The following is a 20836-nucleotide window of genomic DNA, read 5'->3' on the forward strand; positions in this document are numbered from 1 at the left end:
TTTTATTATAGGTAGATGCATATTAAAGTGTTCTGGCTTGATGGCCAATTAATTAGTAGGAATACAATTTTGTGGAGGTGGGCAACTCAAGGGATTAAAAGAGGGATATGAAGCGTTCACCTCTACGTCACTAATTCAGACTCAGGCCAGGAAGCTGTCCTTTCTGATCTTTGGCCTGTGTGAAAGGTACACAGTGGTGCGTGAGGTACAAGGAGCTAATTGTGTCTGTCCTGTGCCTAGTGCCTACCACTGGGGAGACACCAAACTGGGAGGTCAGTTTGCTGGCAGTGTCACTGGGAAGCCAAGGAATGCCCTGGCATAGAAACTAAACTACCATCCCCATAAAGGCAGGACCTTCCTGGTCAGCTTTGAGGCCCATTGGCTCAGTGTGGGTGAAGCTTGTGGTGCTGTTGCCCACCATGTCTGTGCTCTCTGGTGCTGGGCTGTTTTGACCTCAGCTGGAAGGATGGACACAGCCAAACGAGGAGGCCTTCCTGAAGGAACAACATTGGCCCAGTATTCAGTCAGAAGAAAGGCCATGAAAACCTGTGCTAAAATGGGGTGGGGTCAAATGTGTAAGAGTTTGAGAGAGACAAGGTGGGTAAGGTAATTAACATCTTTTATTGGACTGCCTTCTGTTGGTGGAGGAGACAAGCTTTACAGCAACAGAAGCTGGTCCAATAAAAGATATGTCTTCACCTCTCCCCTCCCACCCCGTATCTTGGGATCAACGTGGCTATAACAACACTGCAAATGATAAAAGCTTGCCAGTGGGCAGTGCCAAGCAGAGTACCTCAGACAGCACCCTATGACAGATCGGGGGAGTCAATAGATGCCACCCAGAGGCACTCTGCTCGAATGGGTGAGATAATTGCCTCCCTCAGGCAGTACATCAGACATGACTATCCAAGGAACAGTGGCAGTGGGTGATGAGGGACTATATTTTGGATCGATGGCACATTTATTGGCAGATAGACAACTTACTGCATCCCTGAGCCCAGTGGTTCTCCCTTGCGGTCCAAGCAGCATCCAGCTGCATCTCATGTGACAGCCTCAGGACCTTACAGGCAGTATATATATTGAATAGATGTGGCCCACATAATACAGAGAGAGCTGCATATGCAGCCCTCAGTAGTAAATAGGTACCAAAAGAGCCTCCTTCATTATAAGAGGTCTTATTGTGGTCACGGGCAGTTTAACTGTCATCCCTCTAGTTGTGGCTTCTTCAGCTCCCCCTCCTGCCTCCGTGGAGCTCAAGAACAAACAGCATGCCAGCTGGTTATGGCCTGCCCTCTCTATCCTCTTGATGATGGATGGATGTGCATGATGTCTCTGGAAGCTGCTGCCATGATAAAGTGGCTACGTTACTTACCCCATTCTAGTTCGTTGTTTGTGCTGCCTTCTGGATTTGAAGGTGACCAATGCCAGGAGGAGGTGAACAAGGAGGTGCTAGGGCTGAATGGAGTTTTCAATGGAGTGATTGGAGTTTTCAATGGAGTGATTGAGCAAGTGGTGGATTGATAGAGCTGTATTGTCTTAAAGCAAATAGAAAAAGGACAAAAACGTTTGGATTCATAATAGCATTTCCTTTTCTATATTTGGTTGCTTTTTGTCTGAGCATCCCTAAAATAAACCCTAGTGACATTCAGGGGAATTGTGGATGCTCAAAGAATGCAAGGTCAAGTAGTTTTGAAGCACTGGTTTATGGGTGAGTCTATTGATATCAGCTTCCTTCTAATCGACTTTCTTTTTGGTCCTACAGGTGCTTGTGTCTACCAAGGCTCATTGTTTGAGGTAGGTGAACCTTAATACGTTTCATGGTTACATTGAGGTTGATAGGCTGCACTTATGACTCAACAAGTTTTGTCAGTGCCACATGACTTCCGTGGCACAAATTGTAGTGATGCTTTCATGAATATGCAATGGGGCGAAATCCTGGCCCCGCTGAAATCCATTACAAAATTCCTGTTGACTTCAGTAGAGTCAGGATTTCACCTGTGGTCTTTGTCAACCCAACCAGGGTACTGTTGAGCAAGACTCCGTGCATATTGACAAATTTGGCTCTTTGTTTGTCCTGTGCATTTTTAAGCAATGGGATTCAGGAATGTGCAAAACAAGACTGGCCAGCAAGTGTTGTCTAAAATCTCCCTGTATATTCTGCATGTATTTGATGTTTTGCTATCGGTGATGATCGTTTAACACTTTTCTTCTGGAAAACTTCATATTCATTGTGTGCCGTGACTTCTCCTTTTTTAAACTAAAAGTATGACTCTTGCATTTTTTGCTGTGACAAAACCATGATTTCTCCATTTTTCACAATTGCAAATAATCCGCCTTAATCATTGGGCAGATATGTGATGGAGGGAATATCATGGAAATAGTACTTTTCCATACAATACTTGGCTGCCTCAATTTGATACTCAAACAGTAAAAAGAAATTGACAAGAACGTTGCTCCTGAAGTGCTTACACACAGGCGTGCTATCACAACGAAACTACACAATGGTTTTTTGTTGTGGAATCTAAAGTAGTGTGCATCATGTTTATTAATTAGCTAGACTGGGTTTATATGTTTTATTTCCCTTAATACCCCCCTCCAGCAAAGTTACTGCAGTGTCTTTGGAATCTATAACTATTGTATAATCTCAAATTTTTTAGGAGTTGGGTTCTTTTGCCTTCCAACCTTGACACTGACTCTTTTAAAGTTCTCCTGCACTTTAAAGGGGGAAATGAAGTGGAATTGATTTACATCACTGTGTCTTTGGTGGATGGCTTGGGGAAAAGCCGAAGCAGATTGTATTCATTTGTTTCCATTAATAATACACTATGGAGCATCACAATGTTTTAAAGGAGATTGAAAAGTCTGTCTACACTCCATCAACTCTAATAAATTGTGTGGCAGATCATCCTCTTCTACTCATTTTGTCTCAATAAGGACTGTAATATAGTATAATAAGGGGATAGGAAATGAGATGTTCATCTATGTCACTGCATGATGATGATGTGTGTGACATTTACAATTCTGTTTTTTTTGGCTTTGTACACTTGTCTGGATGATGGAGTTGATGAAGATACGGAATAAATTGAAGGTTGTTTTTTGTTTAAATTATAGAAATTAAGGGTCAGTTATGGAAACCCTTCCTCACTTTAAGTAATTCCTTACTCAGTATGTTGATGTCAGTGGGATTACTCGTGGCGTAGGATACACTACTCTGTGTGTGTAAAGGTATACGGATCTTAAAGCAGCTTTGATTAAAAAGAATGCTGCACTGGGGAAAAACATCCTATATTTTGTTTGGCTTGAGGACTGTACACATGTGTAGTTATCCTGTTGTGTGACCGTCATTGAAATGTCACTATGGAGAAGAAAAAAGTATATTAGCATTTTACCGGTGTTGGTATTTTTCAACATGTTACTACTCGAAGAAAAATACCAGGTCAAGTTATAGGGCTAGTTATAACCAGGTCAAGATGTGTGCTAACAAGACATACACTGCCTGGCAACATTGAAAGGGGAGAAAGACCAGCTGCATGCTGTTTGTTGGATTCTTTCAGAATCCCAGTTTGTTTAAAAGCAATACGATATTGTTTGTAGTAGCTCCCACAGCATGCAAGGTGCTTTCTGAACACAGCTGGAGACAACAGCAACCTTCACATTCTGAGTGCTACTAAGGACAAAAAACTATAAGACAATAATAATAATTACTGAAATCCTTGCCCTGAGGAACATATAACTTAAAAAGACAAAGATACACTAAGGATGGGAAAGAACGATGAAACGTACAAGCAACGTGATCAGGAGGAGGATGGGGACCCGACTTATTTCTTTGCTTTGTTGTTGGAGCTGGATGAACAGAAATGTGTGCCCATCCAGGCCCTCACTGATACCAGGAGCTCCTCGCAGGCACAGGGGCTCCGTTAACATCAGTGAGGCTCTGAATGGATGCAGAGCTCCACCCATTGCAGGACGGGGGTCCAAATTCCTCCTCCCTGCCTTCTTCCACACACTGCTCTCGCTTGTTTTTCTTCCACCTCAGTTTCCAAATACCATTCCAACGTCCTTGTGCACTTCCCTCCCAGCACTGGTCCGTCTCCCTCCAAGCAGTTCACTCACGAAATAGGTAGATGACTTAGTCAGCTATCAGAGTAACAGCCGTGTTAGTCTGTATTCGCAAAAAGTAAAGGAGTACTTGTGGCACCTTAGAGACTAACCAATTTATTTGAGCATGAGCTTTCGTGAGCCACAGCTCACTTCATCAGATGCATACCGTGTCATACATGCATACTAGTCAGCTAGTTTCTTGTAGGTATTGTGACTAAGTGGTCTCGGAGAGGCATTTAAGGAAGTGCATTAGAAAGGAATTGATTATTTTGCTGCTGCTGTACCTGTGTCCTAAGCACCTCTGGCTGTGTACAGGAGCCACTGCTGAAAAGAGAAATTCTATGCAGAGAAAGCATTTGGATAGGATTCTCTCCACCCCAGGAGGGAAATCAAGGAAAAGTCTAATTACATTATTTCTTTCAGAGAGGGATTGCTCCAAACCTGCAAAATCTCATAGAAAACAGAATTTTTCAGCCATTTCCAAACAAAAAATTACAAAGTTTGAAAAAATAACTCCGCATTAAGGATAGTGCCTAGAGAGAGGCTGCCATCTTTCATTGATTTGTACATCGACCATTCTTATTTTAAGACTTCTATCTAGAAGAGTCTCAAATGGTACTGTGTGCCTGAGACTAGCAAACACTGCTTTTTTTTTATACCGGTTGTTATACGCATTAATAAACTGTGTTACTTGCAGCCTTCTAAAGCTACACAGCTCTTTTCAAGCATTAACCGTCTATATAACGTTTCTAGGTGGGTGGATGGAGGAAAAAAGGCATAAAGGTTAAATGGTTTTCTTGAGATGACAGTGGGAATTAGAACTCAGGAGTGCACAGTTTACAGTCCTGTGGTCAGAGACCTAGACCATACCTCTATGAAATATTCCAATTGATTTCAGTTACACCTGTACAATATACTGGAACATATGAATATTTTGCACAAGTTCTGCGGCAGTAGAAAAATAGCACAAATCTTATTCTTTATTAGTTGTTGTGAATTACTCAGGAGGTTTCATTTTTTTTAACTTGATGAAAATCATTTGTATGTCAGTGAATTTACAATATTTTATTAGGCTTTCTGCATATTCAAAGCAGTACAGTTTGATAAGCAATAACCAGAAATAATATAGTAAAGGTACAAAGTCTGCCATTTTCTTGGCACCTTACATGTAATTACAAGCAAAAATAAAAACAGATCTGGCAGCAGCAGACTATATGGGAGACCCACAACAATATATGGAACAAAAAGTATTTGCTATCTAAAAAGTGGCTCCTATTGAGAATTGTCCATCCAAGAACTTGTAGTCCGGGAAGGGGAAATTCCCAGCCATGTGTGGTAATGAAACTTGTATTTATTTAACCCCCTCTTGCAACTGTAGAAAGCTCTATATCTGAATTGCAAACAGTCAATAGACCCAGTCAGTGCTACATAAATCAACTGTCTGTGGTGTCCCAGTCCTGAAGATAAACATGCATATAACAAATCTGAAGGTGAAGACAAACCATTGCAATTCAGTCTGTTAATCTTTTATTAACACTCCCAAAGAATGATTGTCAGCTCTGGACAGGAACGTTTTGTGAGCCAGATTCCGAACTGTTATCCTGGTGTAAATCCAGAGCGGCCTAACTGAAGTCAGTGGGGATGGTCTTTCAGCTGAGGTATTGGATTGGATCTTCAGGAGATCTGGGTTCAGGTCTTGGCTCTGCCACAGTCTTCCTATGTGACCCTGAACCCTTTCTGCCTCAGTTTCTCTCCTTTCCCACAGATCTTCAGCCTTCACAGAAGGCCCAACTCTGCCTGTTCTCTGTACCTTGAAAATTGCTTTCCTTGGTGCTTCTGTCGGTCTCTGTGACGACCACAAGCGGCATCAGTGGAACTATGCTCACCGATGGCCCTCTCACGTGCTCTGTTGTGTGCTGGTTCTTACCCATACCACTTGGAAGTGGGGTGTGTGCAGAATCAATAATTCATCGAACAGCAGTGCACATTTGTGCTAGCTATACAAATAACTGGCTCGGTTTAGTTAGCAGGCAGTCCACATCTGGACTGGAGCACCATTTAATGGGAATCCTGGAATTGCCTAATGGGCTTATGGGCATGCGTCCTGGGTTTTTCATCCTTGTGAAACCAACATGCTTACCCTGGGACATGTGGAATATTTTCTGAGTAGGGGAAAAAATGCTGCTCCTAAGAAACCTTCCCACTCCCTTTAATTAAATTCCTGAAACTGTTTTGCAAGAGGGAGGAAGGATTATTGATAAAAGCAGGGAACAACATCAGACTAAGTCTATAATTTTTCCCATCCCCACCTTGTTGGTACTGGTTATCTTGGATTTCTACTGTGTGGTGAAAGCATCTTTGATGTTGCCTGGAATTTTACTGACTCTTTTCTTCTAATTCTGTAATCAAGATGAAGGGACAGGAAGCGGGGCAGGTGGAACTCAAAGCACGTTTTAAGAAAAACAGAAACAGGCTGACAATTATTTCTCTTGAAGTCAATGAGGCCTCTTGCAGATACAACAGCTGGAAAAGTGACCTTAATTACTTGAAGATGGCACAGACAGGAGGGAGACCGAGGGCTGACTGAGGCTGATAGTAGCACAGAACAATCTGAGTGTTATGGAAGAATAGATTCAGGTTTAAAACAGGTTAGTAATTACTACATGACAACAGGAATCTAAAATATACACTTATTCTGCTTTTTTCAGGGGAGATTAGAATGTAAATGCTAACCAGTTCATGAGGATAGACTATGATTGTATATAAGCAGTGCTTCTAGCATAAGTTATTGATTACTAATATTTCAATAGCACCTAGAGTACTCAGCTGAGATGGGTGGCCCCTTTGGACCAGCAGTTATACAAACACATGGCAAGAGACAGTCTCTTACCTGAAGAGCTTACAGTCTAAACAGACAACGACTGGGGAAGAAGGAAGGATTGTTATCCCACGTCTTACAGATTGGAAACTGAAGCACAGAGAAATTAAGTGACACCCCCATGGTCAGAGAGGAAGACTGAGCTGGGGATTCAACCCAGATCTCTTGAGTCCTAGCACAATTTTTTAACCACTAGATTCCTCTCTGGGGTGTATATTTGTCCCTTCAGTATGTACTCTCAACTCTCAATATGTACCCCTGTTAGCATTATGGGAGTATTGTATGTGTGTTGAGGGGAGACTGTTCCTCAAACAATGGACTTTTAATTCAATTTTAATTTCTTTAGTCACTTGGATCATTTTCTGAACCAGAACTCTATAGTATTCTGAGATCAGCTGGTCATCAAATGCCAAAATCTGCATTGCTGTTTGGTGTTAATGAAACCAGGGACAGATCCGTTCATCATATTGCAGCGTTTATTGAGCGTCTTCATGGTAGAACAGGGTTATCTATTGAAAACAATTACTCATCTGAAAGATCTGGTCGTTGTCATATTTCACTGCATAGCAAGGCTGTGTTTTGTATAACTTTATATGAGGCTGCGATATAGACATTAGTGTAAGTGAATATAGAATAGAGCCTGGAGGGTTAGTCAAGAGGTGGAGAAGAAAAGTATAATGAGTTTACAGCCAACAGAAATAACCAAATTCATTACTGAACAGCAACTCTGCAGTAACACAGTTTTGTACGTGATCCTTGCATAGTTGCATTCATTAAGGAAGTAAGATCTGTGACCTAGCTGTTGGGTTCCTATGTTTTATATACGATTTATTTTTACAGTGTGTGAAAAATAAAGCTAAGGCAATGAAGGATAATGGCTAAGGGGGATTGTGAACTCAGTGGGAAGAATATTAAGTGGAAAGAATAGGTGCTTCTCTGCATGCTATGAGAACAGCAGAACTTATACCAGGTACACTGTTGTGTTTGTGTTAGCAGGGGTGTCTGTGTGTGTGTGTGTTGACTGTCAGCAGGCTTTTCATATTTGTGTGGCATTCAAATATGGGCAGTGTTCAACCTGTATCTACAAATCTGTATGTCTTTTTTTTACCATGTGCCTCATTCTGTCTAGCCATTTTAGTACTGGATATAATCAGGCTGGATCCAAATAGTAAATGAGGTTGGCATTACAGGTATTTGAGAACTAAATTCTCCAGCTGGAACGGCAGAATCTGAACAGCAAGCAACTGTAGGTAGGGGCAGGAAATAAACTAGCTGACTGCCTCAGTTTCTGGATTTGAACGTTCGGGGATGGTTCTCATCCTGAGAGATCTGTTGTGAGCATTGATAATTAATATAATATTGAATTTCTTATAGCACAATAAATGCCCACTGCGCTTCACAGAAATAAAGTCAACTCTGGTCCAGATTCTTGGCCACCCTGTAGCTGCTTTGCAGTAGTCTGTCAGTGCAAAGCAGCCACAGGCGCCGACTCCCTGGGTGCTCCAGGGCTCAAGCACCTACTGGAAAAAAAAAAAAAAAAAAAGGCGGGGGGTACTCAGCACCCACAGGGCCGGATTCATCTTTTGTGGGCCCCAGCGCCCTGACCATGGCCCCTCCAATTGTGCTCCACCCTGAGCCCCCGCCCCCGGTTGGCCTCTTCCCCTTGAGACCCTGCCCGTGCTCCACCATGAGGCCCTGCTCCTGCTCGACCTCTTTCCCTGAGTTCCCGCCCACTGCTCGCACGGGGATGGGAGGGGGCGGGGAGGAGTACACACTGGCAAAACCAAAAATCAGCGCCTGTGAAAGCAGCTGTGGACCTGCTCCTCTGGCCCATGGAGGATTCCTCCAATGATATCCTGGATTCCTCCAATGACGAGGATAGGAATGCTCTGGTGTAGGGTAGTTTATAGCGGGTAGTGATCCTGGCTATTCCCCTCCCAGTTCCTGGTGTTATGTGCATGCCCTATGTCATAAATATAAAGGGAAGGGTAAACACCTTTAAAATCCCTCCTGTCAGAGGAAAAACCCTTTCACCTGTAAAGGGTTAAGAAGCTAGGATAACCTCGCTGGCACCTGACCAAAATGACCAATGAGGAGACAAGATACTTTCAAAGCTGGAGTCGGGGGGGAAACAAAGGGTCTGTCTGTCTGTGTGTTGCTTTTGTCGGGAACAGATCAGGAACGCAGATCAGAAACCCTGTAAAAAGTTCGTAAGCAATCTAGCTAGAAATGCGTTAGATTTTCTTTTGTTTAATGGCTGGTAAAATAGCTGTGCTGAATGGAATGTATATTCCTGTTTTCGTGTCTTTTTATAACTTAAGGTTTTGCCTAGAGGGATTCTCTGTGTTTTGAATCTGGTTACCCTGTAAGGTATTTACCATCCTGATTTTACAGAGGTGATTCTTTTTACTTCTATTAAAATTCTTCTTTTAAGAGTCTGATTGCTTTTTCATTGTTCTTAAGCTCCAAGGGTTTGGGTCTGTGTTCACTTCTACAAATTGGTGAGGATTTTTATCAAGCCTTCTCCAGGAAAGGGGGTGTAGTGGTTGGGAGGATTTTGGGGGGAAAGACGTTTCCAAACGTCTTGCCCAATTATATACCTGTTAGATATTTGGTGGTGGCAGCGATAAAGTCCACGGGCAAAAGGTAAAATAGTTTGTACCTTGGGGAAGTTTTAACCTAAGCTGGTAAAAGTAAGCTTAGGAGGTTTTCATGCAGGTCCCCACATCTGTACCCTAGAGTTCAGAGTGGGGAAGGAACCTTGACACCCTAGAACAGGGACAGCTCAGATGCATCCCAGAATCTGGCCCAGGGTATCTTGCTCAAAGAGCTTACAAGAAGGGAGGGAAGGGGGTTACATCAAATATAGATGATGTGCAACAAAACCAAACAAATTGCGTGTGTCTGTGTGTCTTTTTGTTTTTTGAAAATAGGGCAGGAATTGATAGTGTTGGAGTGAAAGATTTGGGTTGAGATACCGTGACTGCAGAGCAGATAGTGAGCTCGAGGGGGCGGTGTAGGGTCCATGGGGGATACCATGACTGCAGGCAGTGAGCTCTGAGTGAAGGAGCAGAGTGTGGCTGCTTGGTGAAGTGGCAGGGTAGGAGTGTGCGTCTGTGTGTAAGATGGGATAGTATGAAAAAGGGACAAGGGTGCTGGTGGGGGACGAAGACAAGGAGCAGCACGGCAGGAAAGTGGGCAAAGAGTAAGGCATGAGACAAGGTGGGTCAGGGACACGTAGGACCTTGATAGTGGGGATGAGCAGTCTGAACTAGATGCTGAAAGACAAGAAGGCAGAGACAGGAAGGAGAAGAGATTGTGGATATGGGGGAGGCTCAGGATTAGGACAGATGCCGCCAGCAGGTAGGAAGCAGCCGGGAAAGTGGTGAAGAGAAAATGTGTTTGAGCATGCGGGTGACAGAGGATGAAGTGAGCAGATGGAACAAGGGGAAGAGGTGCAGTTAGTGGGAGCAGATGAGATGAGTGGGGGGAGGGATGGGCAGTGATGATGAGGAGGAAGAGAGCAGGGAAATGGAAAGAAGGGAGAGGTAGCCAGAAGAACAGCAAAGATGAAACTAGCAATTAGGGCCAATGAGCTGGCAAAATAATTAAGCGGTGATGGCAATGAACCGGCAGTTGGTGTGCAGTTAAAAGCAATGAACTGGCAATTAACACTCAGCGGAAGTAGTGACCTGACAACTGATGATCAAATAATAGGCAGTACATAACCAACGAACAGGCAGCTCATAAGCAGTCCTATAAAGTGGCCAGTAGCGAAGTAAAGAGCAAGGCAACAAAAATACTTGGTAGGGGCCTGGAGCAAGGAGGTGGCTGTTGATGTGTCTGGGCATCCCACAGGATAAAACTAGCTCTGAGGTAAATGATAATGGCCCTCTTTCTGCCTTTGCAGGATTGGGGCCATAGATTGCAAAGTACTTTGAAGACAGAATGTGCTATGTAAGTGTGAAGTGTAATTCAATACAGTATTATGATGTCTCTCATATTTGCAGCTCTTATTTTCCAGCATTGTCTGTGACTAGTGCAATAACAAATTGCGTCTGGCCCAGCCAGGCTTGGCCGATACTTGGTGCATCCATTTTGCAAGTTAGGGTTACGCTATTTCCTTCACAGCAGCACATCTCATTGAAACCGAAGACCTCGCACACATGGCTTTTAGGCTGCGACATGCTAGGTCAGCTAGGCTATGGTGTACCTCTGTCCACAGACCACACCTTTTCTACGCTGGGAGATGTGTCATGGATTAGGGAGTATGGCAGTCTCTTTGTGTCTTCTCATAAATGATGTTCTGAAACAACTAAATACAATGAGGAATAGTAATTCTGCCCAACTCTGTTTAATGGCCTGACAAGTTCACGGTATGGCTGCAGATTTTTCTAGCCTTCTTCCCCTTCCCATCATGCCACAGTGCATATATGATTCTCTCTCCTTACCTGGCTAGATGAGATGGAAGGGGCCATATATGAATCCTGGACATCCTGAGTTTTAGTTGGTACTGTTTTCAGCTAAGGTCCTGTCTACATTGGCCTCTTGAAGAGCATGGTTCTGCTTTGAAAGGTGACGGTGTAATAATAGCCCACTTTAATTGATTAGTCTCGTTAGAGTTGGTATGGCAATACCCATTTTTTCATGTTCTCTCTCTCTCTATCTTCCTACTGTATTTTCCACTGCATGCATCCGATGAAGTGGGTTTTAGCCCACGAAAGCTTATGCCCAAATAAATGTGTTAGTCTCTAAGGTGCCACAAGTACTCTGTGTTCTTTTTGCTGATACAGACTAACACGGCTACAACTCTGAAACCTGTGTAAGAATGGTATCTGGTTCCTATTGTATTCAGAGTCAGATGTACATACATTTTTACTGCTTTTAACTCCTGTTAGCTCTGCTGGGCCTACAAGACTGAGGTTAAACGATAGAATCCGGCTTATCCATCAGCAGCAGAGTTGTGATCTAAATTCCAACTGAAGGTCTAGTTTCTGTCTTCGGATGCACCTGTGCCACCCCATTGAAGGTTAATGAGATAAAACAGGTGTGATAAAAGACACAGGTGTAACCACGAACAGAATTTGGCTTGCAGACTCTATTACAGGTGCTGATACATGACCAGGAGGTAGTACGGATTTCAGATTCAAGGGTGATTTTGCATGGCTCCCATTTACACACAATGCAAACAAACCAAAAAAAAAAAAAAAAAACAACCTTGTAAAATGAGCACAAATGATCTAGAAATCCCTGTGGCATGATAAAGATGGAGTGCTTGCTGCCATGTGTATAGGAGTCATTCTCAGATTCAGTCATTCTCAGAATTCTACAAATTCAGCTCGGCTGTTTACTCCTGTAGCTGGATCAGATGTTGTGGACAATGCCAAGCTGAAGTTAATGGGAATATTGCCACTGACTTCAGTGCATGCAGGAATGCTAGTTCTAGAACGCTAGGGCAGGCCTTCAGTGGGTGTCTGATGACATAGCTCCATTGACATCAATGGAACGATCCTGATGTATATCAGTTGAGAATAAGGCCATGATCTTAAAACCTGGTTCTCTCCTGGTTTGGAAGGGATGAAACATGTCCATAGAACTAAGGAAATCACGCGGATCAACCCAGACAGATGGTTAGAAATGTTTCTGTGTCTGAAATTGCTGCTAGCCATGGTTAGCTTTCTTATAGGGTTTTGTGTATATAAAAGGCTTTTGCGAGCTGAACCAAAGAATATGACTTACGGCTGTTCGCTGGCTTGTCCACTGAAGCAAACCTGAGCTTTTAACTAATGTGTTGATGTTTTGACAACTTTTCAAAGCCTGAGCCTGTGGTAAATTCAGTAAGGGCAAAGTCACTTGAATGTTTTGCAGCTGAACACAACAGTCCACATCTCACCTGATTTAGTTAGCAGCTCACTTAAATATCAAGGGTCAACTCGCCTTTGTGCTTTTCTTCCGAGAAGAAAACTTCCACTGGTTTGACCTTGCAGTGTTTAAAAGAGGCTTGGAGTTCCCCTCTTCGTTCGCCTTTGAAAGAACTGGCAGCAGCAGAGCTAATTCAGCCACTTGCTTTGTTCTAAAAGTAGCAGAATTCTTCGGCTTGTTGCATTTGTTTAATAGGAGGGAGGTGGGATGTGCCAGTCGGACGGAGGGAGGACTTGAGTTGCAATGAAAATCAATAGTTTTGTGGGGAGATTCTGACAAAATTCTGTTTCTAGATCTCTCTATCAGTGTCCCTGCTTATAAATTAATAGTTTTCAGTCTCTTGGGGAGAGGGGGAGGCAGGAAAGAGGGGTGGTGGTGGTGAAAGACAGAAGTATGAGCCCTGAAGGCAGTCCGTTTGAGTGGAAGGTTGAGTGTGATAAATGACATTTACCTCTGATAGGCGTTCCAGATAGGGAGAGGTGAGAACAGTTGAGCTGCATGAAGTAAACCATTTGTTTCCTTCGTTCATTCAACTCGGGGTAAATTCTGCAGGACCATCTCTTGGTAGTCTGCTATACTTCTGTGGGTGCCCTTATCAACATTCCTTTTACATTTTTTTTTCTAGTGATGTTTGAACAATGATGACATTTACTCCCTCCCCCTCCCTAAAAGAAGAAAACATATATTTTGTGGGAAAAGATTTAGTTAAAATTTCAGATCTTCAGAAATACTCAAACAGCTTTTGGATATGGTTAAAAAACTTAACAATAAATGATTTAAAAAAATTGTTGAAAAATGTGTAAGAACTTCAACGAGCTCTGTTTTTTACCATTAAGGATGTTGTACGCAAGCATCTTTCCCAACCTGGTGTGCAAACAATCCCCTTTACTATATGAAGAACCTTAACTGCTTGTTGAGGTTTTAGCTATAGCAACAAACAAAACACTGAAATAACATAAAGATTAGCCCACATCTCCACAGGCTTTTTTGCTCAAAGAGTTCCTCCCTCAGGACTACTCAGCCCACACCCTCGATCTTCTCTTCCAAAGACCCACTCCGCTTATACTGAAACAGGGTATGAAATCATCTGCTTCAGAGTCAGCAAAATCCACTTAACTCTTTCCCAGCAGGATCAACACCTCCTAATAGGATGGGGGTATTGCAAGCAAATATTGCCAGACTATTTAAGGCACCCACTGTATATCTCAAAAATTGAAGCTTAAAGAATTAGTTATACCTACCTAGAAACATTCTGTCATTTATTGCTTTGGATATTAGACCTCAGTGGTATTTGTATATAAATATTGTGTTAAACAAATACAACTGGATGCCTTGATGATGCTTTGAGGACTTTAGTTTATTATGATCTTGGTTCAAAAATATCCCTCAAAGTGAAGATGTAAAATAGGTCAGGAATCCTATACGTAGAGGGCCTGATTCTCCATTGCCTTGTGCTTTGTGTAATCATTTGCACTTGTTCAAAGGGAATGTAAAAACCCAACCAAATCAGAATTTTCTTCTCACACTGCTGGTAATGTGCTTTACATGCCTCTTTTGCAGTGGAAAATCAGGCCCATGGTATTTATGTGAACTGCATGCAGGTAGGGGTCACTACTAAAATAGTGATAACACTTTTCTCTTACAAAATGCCTTCCATTTGCTGGTTTCAAAGGGCTGAGATATGCTGACTGAAGCACAAAAATTTAAAGGCACAGAATCAAAAATTTGAAGAGATTTTTTTTTTTGGGAAGTATCCTTGTTTAAGGGGGGTATATGATAGCCGTCTTCAAATATTGAAAGGCTGCCACAAAAAAAGATGGAGAAAAGTTGTTGCCCTCTGTGGCAAGAGGGAAGAATGGGTTCAAACTACACCATAGCAGATTCAGATTAAATCTCAGGAAAAACTTCTAATTGTAAGGACAATAGGACAACGGAACAGACGGCCTAGGGAGGGTTGTGGAAGCTCCTTCACTGGAGGCTTACAAAAGGCGGCTGGTCACCATTTGTCTTGGATGGTTTAGGCGCAACAAATCCTGCATTTTGGCAGGGGGCTTAGACTAGAAATCAGATGGCCCTTGTGGTCCCTTCTAACCCTATGGTTCTATGAAGATGAATGAATGTAATTCAGGAGAGTGAGGTAGGATTTTTTTCGGTTTTGATGGTGCAAGGTAAAGGAAGCATAGGAATAAAATGAGGTTTGTTCTTGAGGATTTAGTATAATCTCGTCTATTAATCGGAAAAGAATTACTTATTTTTTTATGAATCAAGGCACACGTTTTAATGTCTCATAATAATTCTGTTTTCATCTCGCAAGATAGTGCATCCCTGAAGAAAGACTATTAAGTGTCACTTTTTTTTTCTTTATGAACTAAGAATGTGATTGATATATGTAGAAATAAACCCCCTAAGATTTAGCAGGTTGAAGTGCCCTGCTGTTCCCTATCAGTGACAGGCCTAAAACCAATTCATTCATATACTACGAAGTGGAAGTAATTCCAGAAACATCAGAACTTTCACATATTGCAATAGAATTTACATCTTAGAAACCAATGCATTATACAAGACACACTTCCTATGACCATCAGGATAGCTTGCACTGTTCAATCTATTAGTCAGTTTAACTTCCCCAGCTGAAGTAAATTGTGACTTTCATACTATGATTTATTGAATTTTAAACAATTGCATTGTAGAAATAGCCAGGTCGGCTAAGGTAGCATCCTTCATAAGTCAGAGATCCCTGTGCAAAGCTTGTAATCTACCTACATCTATAGAAAAATGGTGACCGGGAAGAATCTTACTTTATATGATTAACTACTTGGGACCTGATGGCAAGCCCCTGGAAGTTGATATGAGCCATTGATTTCTGTGAACTTTGAATCAGGACTGTTTTACTTGATTGCTTGTGAGTTACTGTTTTAATGGTTGCTTGTCAGAAATAAACAGATGCCTGAATGAAAGGGAGAATACATGTTAACATATATAAACCTACCCTGTGTTTTTACTCGCTCCCTGTAGAGCTTCAATGAAGAAACCAAAAGCAAACTCTTTGCTTGCATCTAAGGGGTCTATATTTATTTGATTAGTGAGGTTTATGCCTGTAGCTCCTCAAATACTGACAGGAGGATACATTTGTGCATGGAAAAGGACAGTTAAAACTGGTTGTGTTACCAGTACTTTTCCTGTGCTCCCTTTCTGATTATGATGTGAATGCATTGTTGACATATGGATGCTTATTGAAATGCGCGACTTGTACAAAAAGCTATTAATGTATGAAAGTGCCTTTTACACGGTGTTCTAAGTGAGGCCTATTGTGGCTCATAGAACATCAATATCACTTGCCTCTTTGTACTTTATTTTAATTTGGGGGTCTCCCTTGCAAGCCCCAGACTAGTTTCTCCCCTCCTCCTTGCCTATAGACATACATCTCTCAGGTGGGTGCTACCACAATCAAGCTGTGATGCTGGATATTAGTTACTGACTTGTCCTACACAACAAGTTAGATTCACAAAGAAACTTAAGTGTGGTTCCAGGCCTCTCCTGGACACCCAGTGGGTGGGTAGAGGGGATTAAAGGTCACACTGAGCATCCCCCTGCCCAAGCCTCCTTTCTGCCAGACTCTGCTGTATTGCACCCAGTGACAAGTGCCCCCAAACTGACCCCAACCCACCAGCTGCTGATGCCTCCCCAGTCCCTGGAGTGACCAGCTTCCCTGGCCTGAACCCCAGTTGCAAAATCCTCCTATTCCCCATAATCACCATTTTTGTCTGTCTTGGGTTGTGGCCTGTGGCAGGATTGCTCAGTGGTCTCTTGGACCTGGACTGGTCATTGCTGGTCACTTGTCTCATCAACAGCAAAAAGGCATTTGGACGTCTGTGCCCCAGAGCAATGCATGAACTGGGAAAAGGCAGACATTCCTCTGCCTAATGCACCTGCGGCGGCAAATCCCAGTAAGCGTGCTCAGATCTCACTTACCCCATCGGGCACCTCCCGTATAACACTGAGCCCAATGGCTAGAGTACTCACCTGGGATGTGGGAGACCTCTAGCTCATGTCTCTTGTCTGCTTGAGGGAGAAGGGATTTGAACAATGATCTACCACTTCTTGGGTGAGTGCCTTAGCTACTGGCCTATAGGATATTCTGCTGTGGGGGTCTCTCAGTTTCTCCTGCCGAAGCTGTTTCACTGTGAATAATATGTCCCCTTAAATTCTATTGCTTTCTGTGTATGTCTGCCTGTCGCTGCCTTCCGTATCAGAATGCAACTGTGAGGTTTCAGCCATCAGAGGGACAGGATGCTAGACCAGATGATGATGATGTTGACCTGCATATTTTAGTTGGCTCATCGTTGGGATAGAAAAAGGATCTGCATGTTTTTAAGCAGGAAAGTGAACTAAGAGTTAATAGAGCTGCCATTTCCTTTTCTTCTGTCTCTAGGTCCCAACTGTCATTTTTATTGGACCAATTTTCCCTTTGCCCTTCCATCTACTCTGACTGCTTTTTTCACAACACTTTATAGCCAGCAGAAGTAGTCATTGCAATTCAACATTCATCATGCCTTCTTTCATATAACTTTTTAATAAGTCACAGCATGAAAGGTTTCTTTTTCTCCTCTAGGTCAGTTGACTTATGGTTTATTTCCCTTCCTTCCTAATCTTCATCAGACACCCAAGAGGTTTCAGATCTGTCTCTTTATATCTGTGGTCGCAGGTTATTAAATGTTGCAGCAACAATAACAGAAACTGGTCTTTCGGTTCAAGTAATTCTTGAAGAAATTCTACTAAAGCTATTTCCACTGCAAAAACCTGCCTTTGCAGATTGTGCGTACCATATCAAGTAATGGGGCAGATCCTCCGTTGGTGTAAATAGGGACAGGTCTAGAGAGCTGCCAGTTTACCCATGTTGTGGATCTGGCCCAAACTGTACAACTACTGCAGCTGAAATCGGTTACCAAGTCAGTGTCCTTGGAGTATAGAGCAAGCTTCTGGCTTAGTCACATATTAAAAATCTGTTCTTGATTCTACAGGTACAACTGCCATTGGCTATGCCATTAGAAACCGCCCCTGGTCCTTGGTGAAATTCTAAGTTTACAGCCATCCCACTTCCACCATCAATCAGATAATAGTATTATTTACAATGGAAAACAATAGCAGACAAGTATTCTTTTGCACTGTGTAGCCAAATGCTTTTGAAAATATAAATCATGACTCAAATAATCAGTGTGGTCTAGATAGCATATACTGTATATCCCCTGAGTTCGCCCAGAAATTTACATGTGACACAGTGGTGTTCAGTAGATTAAGTGTGGAACTGGGAATCAGGAGATTTGAGTCCGAACACAGAGGGGTTACACGGGTATAACTGAATGCAGAATTTGGCCCTGTATCTTTGAACAGCTGTCAAGAGTTCAGTCAGATAGTATCAATATATCGCAGTGACATTAAGTGCTCTGCAGATGGAGTGTTGTGTCGTTAAAGTTGTGAATCATTTATATATCCAGAGCACAGCCACATTTTGCAGAAAGGATTTTTACTGTGTCCTTAAGTGAGTAAATGCTGTAGGATATGATTTTAGTTTTAAAAACCAGCAGTGTGGCCTGTTTGTTCCTAATTTTTTCCCAAAGGCAACTATGAAAAGAGGAATCTTAAAAAGATATTGTTGACCCCACAGTATCTTGTCAGCAAGTTAAGGAAGTATGGGTTGGATGAATGCACTATAGGGTGGGTAGAAAGCTGGCTAGATTGTCGGGCTCAACGGGTAGTGATCAATGGCTCCATGTCTAGTTGGCAGCCGGTGTCAAGTGGAGTGCCCCAGGGGTCGGTCCTGGGGCCGGTTTTGTTCAATATCTTCATAAATGATCTGGAGGATGGTGTGGATTGCACTCTCAGCAAATTTGCGGACGATACTAAACTGGGAGGAGTGGTAGATACGCTGGAGGGGAGGGATAGGATACAGAAGGACCTAGACAAATTGGAGGATTGGGCCCCAAAAGAAATCTGATGAGGTTCAATAAGGATAAGTGCAGGGTCCTGCACTTAGGACGGAAGAATCCAATGCACCGCTACAGACTAGGGACCGAATGGCTAGGCAGCAGTTCTGCGGAAAAGGACCTAGGGGTGACAGTGGACGAGAAGCTGGATATGAGTCAGCAGTGTGCCCTTGTTGCCAAGAAGGCCAATGGCATTTTGGGATGTATAAGTAGGGGCATAGCGAGCAGATCGAGGACGTGATCGTCCCCCTCTATTCGACATTGGTGAGGCCTCATCTGGAGTACTGTGTCCAGTTTTGGGCCCCACACTACAAGAAGGATGTGGATAAATTGGAGAGAGTCCAGCGAAGGGCAACAAAAATGATTAGGGGTCTAGAACACATGACTTATGAGGAGAGGCTGAGGGAGCTGGGATTGTTTAGCCTGCAGAAGAGAAGAATGAGGGGGGATTTGATAGCTGCTTTCAACTACCTGAAAGGGGGTTCCAAAGAGGATGGCTCTAGACTGTTCTCAATGGTAGCAGAGGACAGAACGAGGAGTAATGGCCTCAAGTTGCAGTGGGGGAGGTTTAGATTGGATATTAGGAAAAACTTTTTCACTAAGAGGGTGGTGAAACACTGGAATGCGTTGCCTAGGGAGGTGGTGGAATCTCCTTCCTTGGAAGTTTTTAAGGTCAGGCTTGACAAAGCCCTGGCTGGGATGATTTAACTGGGAATTGGTCCTGCTTCGAGCAGGGGGTTGGACTAGATGACCTTCAGGGGTCCCTTCCAACCCTGATATTCTATGATTCTATGATTCTATGACCCTGGAAAGTGCTGCGAACTTGAAATCGCAATGGGCTTACTGTCTCACAGGGGAAAAAACTTTTATTTCTCCCTGTTGCACGTGATCTGATGGGCAACCAAAGTGACTGAAAAGGAAAAAAAAACCTAGACACCTTTCCTTTGTGAGACATTGCAAAAAAGGCCCTGAGTTCTTCTTCAATGAAAACAATAGCACAGTGTCTCTTCACAGCTCTGTTCTCTTTTGCCTCTTGCTTGTGCTCTCACGTGGCTGAATACGAGTCAGTGCTGAGCAAGTGTGGGTTTTCTTTTCTTTTCTTTTTTTTCGTTTGCAACTGAAATTCCATTTTAATTTCTGACCTGCCCTCCAGCAAGTGAAGATGAAAAGGATTTCTTTGCTTTTTAAAAATATTTTTTCCTAGCAGTGGTATAACTAGGATTCTGACATTGTTTCTAATTTCCATAGTAATCTCTAATTCTCAGAGATTTGTATCTCCGCCATAAAGTTTCTTTGGGATGGCGTTGGCACAATAACAGCTTTTGTGGGCCAGGGTTCTTCTTTTTTAAATAGCTGAAAAAATAATTGGCTCTTTATCCGACTGCCAAAAACGAATAGAAATTTGATGCATATTTTTGAACTCTGATGACCCCAGGCTAGTTGAAGATACGGTTTTTTAAAAGGAGTCTAAGGAAGTTAGGTTAGGAAGTTGGATTTCAATGGAAACAGGGCAGCTAAGTCCCTTAGAGGATTGAAAATCCCAGCCCAAATTTTGAAATCATTAGTATGTAACACTGAGAGTCATTGTGTAAATGGGGAGAAGGGCAAAAAAGCAAAAATATGCCTCTTTGTTAGAAGTCAAATGGAAAACTGATCATTAATACTGATCTAATTTATCCTCTCACCCTTGTTGTATTCACGACTTTCTTTCTCTGTCTTTGAAGAACTGATTCTGATTAATTGACACGATAATGGAGTGAGAGATGAAACAATCTGAGTTGGATGTGATTTTTACCAGATAATTCCTAGTCAGTAAGGGCCACTTATGTACTGTATGGTCAACAGACACTCTGAGCCCAATTTCAAAACGTTGGACAATTATGTTAATTTAATTAGCACATCGGTGCCAAAAATGAGTGTTTTGGCAGCTAAGTGCTGAACTGGGTACCCT

The 20836-nt window shown here is 42.6% G+C and overlaps 1 protein-coding gene across 1 annotated transcript in view; it reads left to right on the forward strand.

Moving 5' to 3' along the window:
* The window catches only part of FRAS1 (Fraser extracellular matrix complex subunit 1), a 301544-nt gene that overhangs the window by 9448 nt on the left and 271260 nt on the right, over positions 1-20836 (forward strand). Inside the window, exon 2 of the mRNA XM_077814356.1 lies at positions 1763-1794. Coding sequence (XP_077670482.1) covers positions 1763-1794 — 32 coding nt within the window. The remainder of the gene's footprint in view (positions 1-1762; positions 1795-20836) is intronic.

Source organism: Eretmochelys imbricata, chromosome 4 (genome assembly GCF_965152235.1).
Source record: "Eretmochelys imbricata isolate rEreImb1 chromosome 4, rEreImb1.hap1, whole genome shotgun sequence".
In the NCBI taxonomy this organism is placed as follows: Eukaryota; Metazoa; Chordata; order Testudines; family Cheloniidae; genus Eretmochelys; species Eretmochelys imbricata.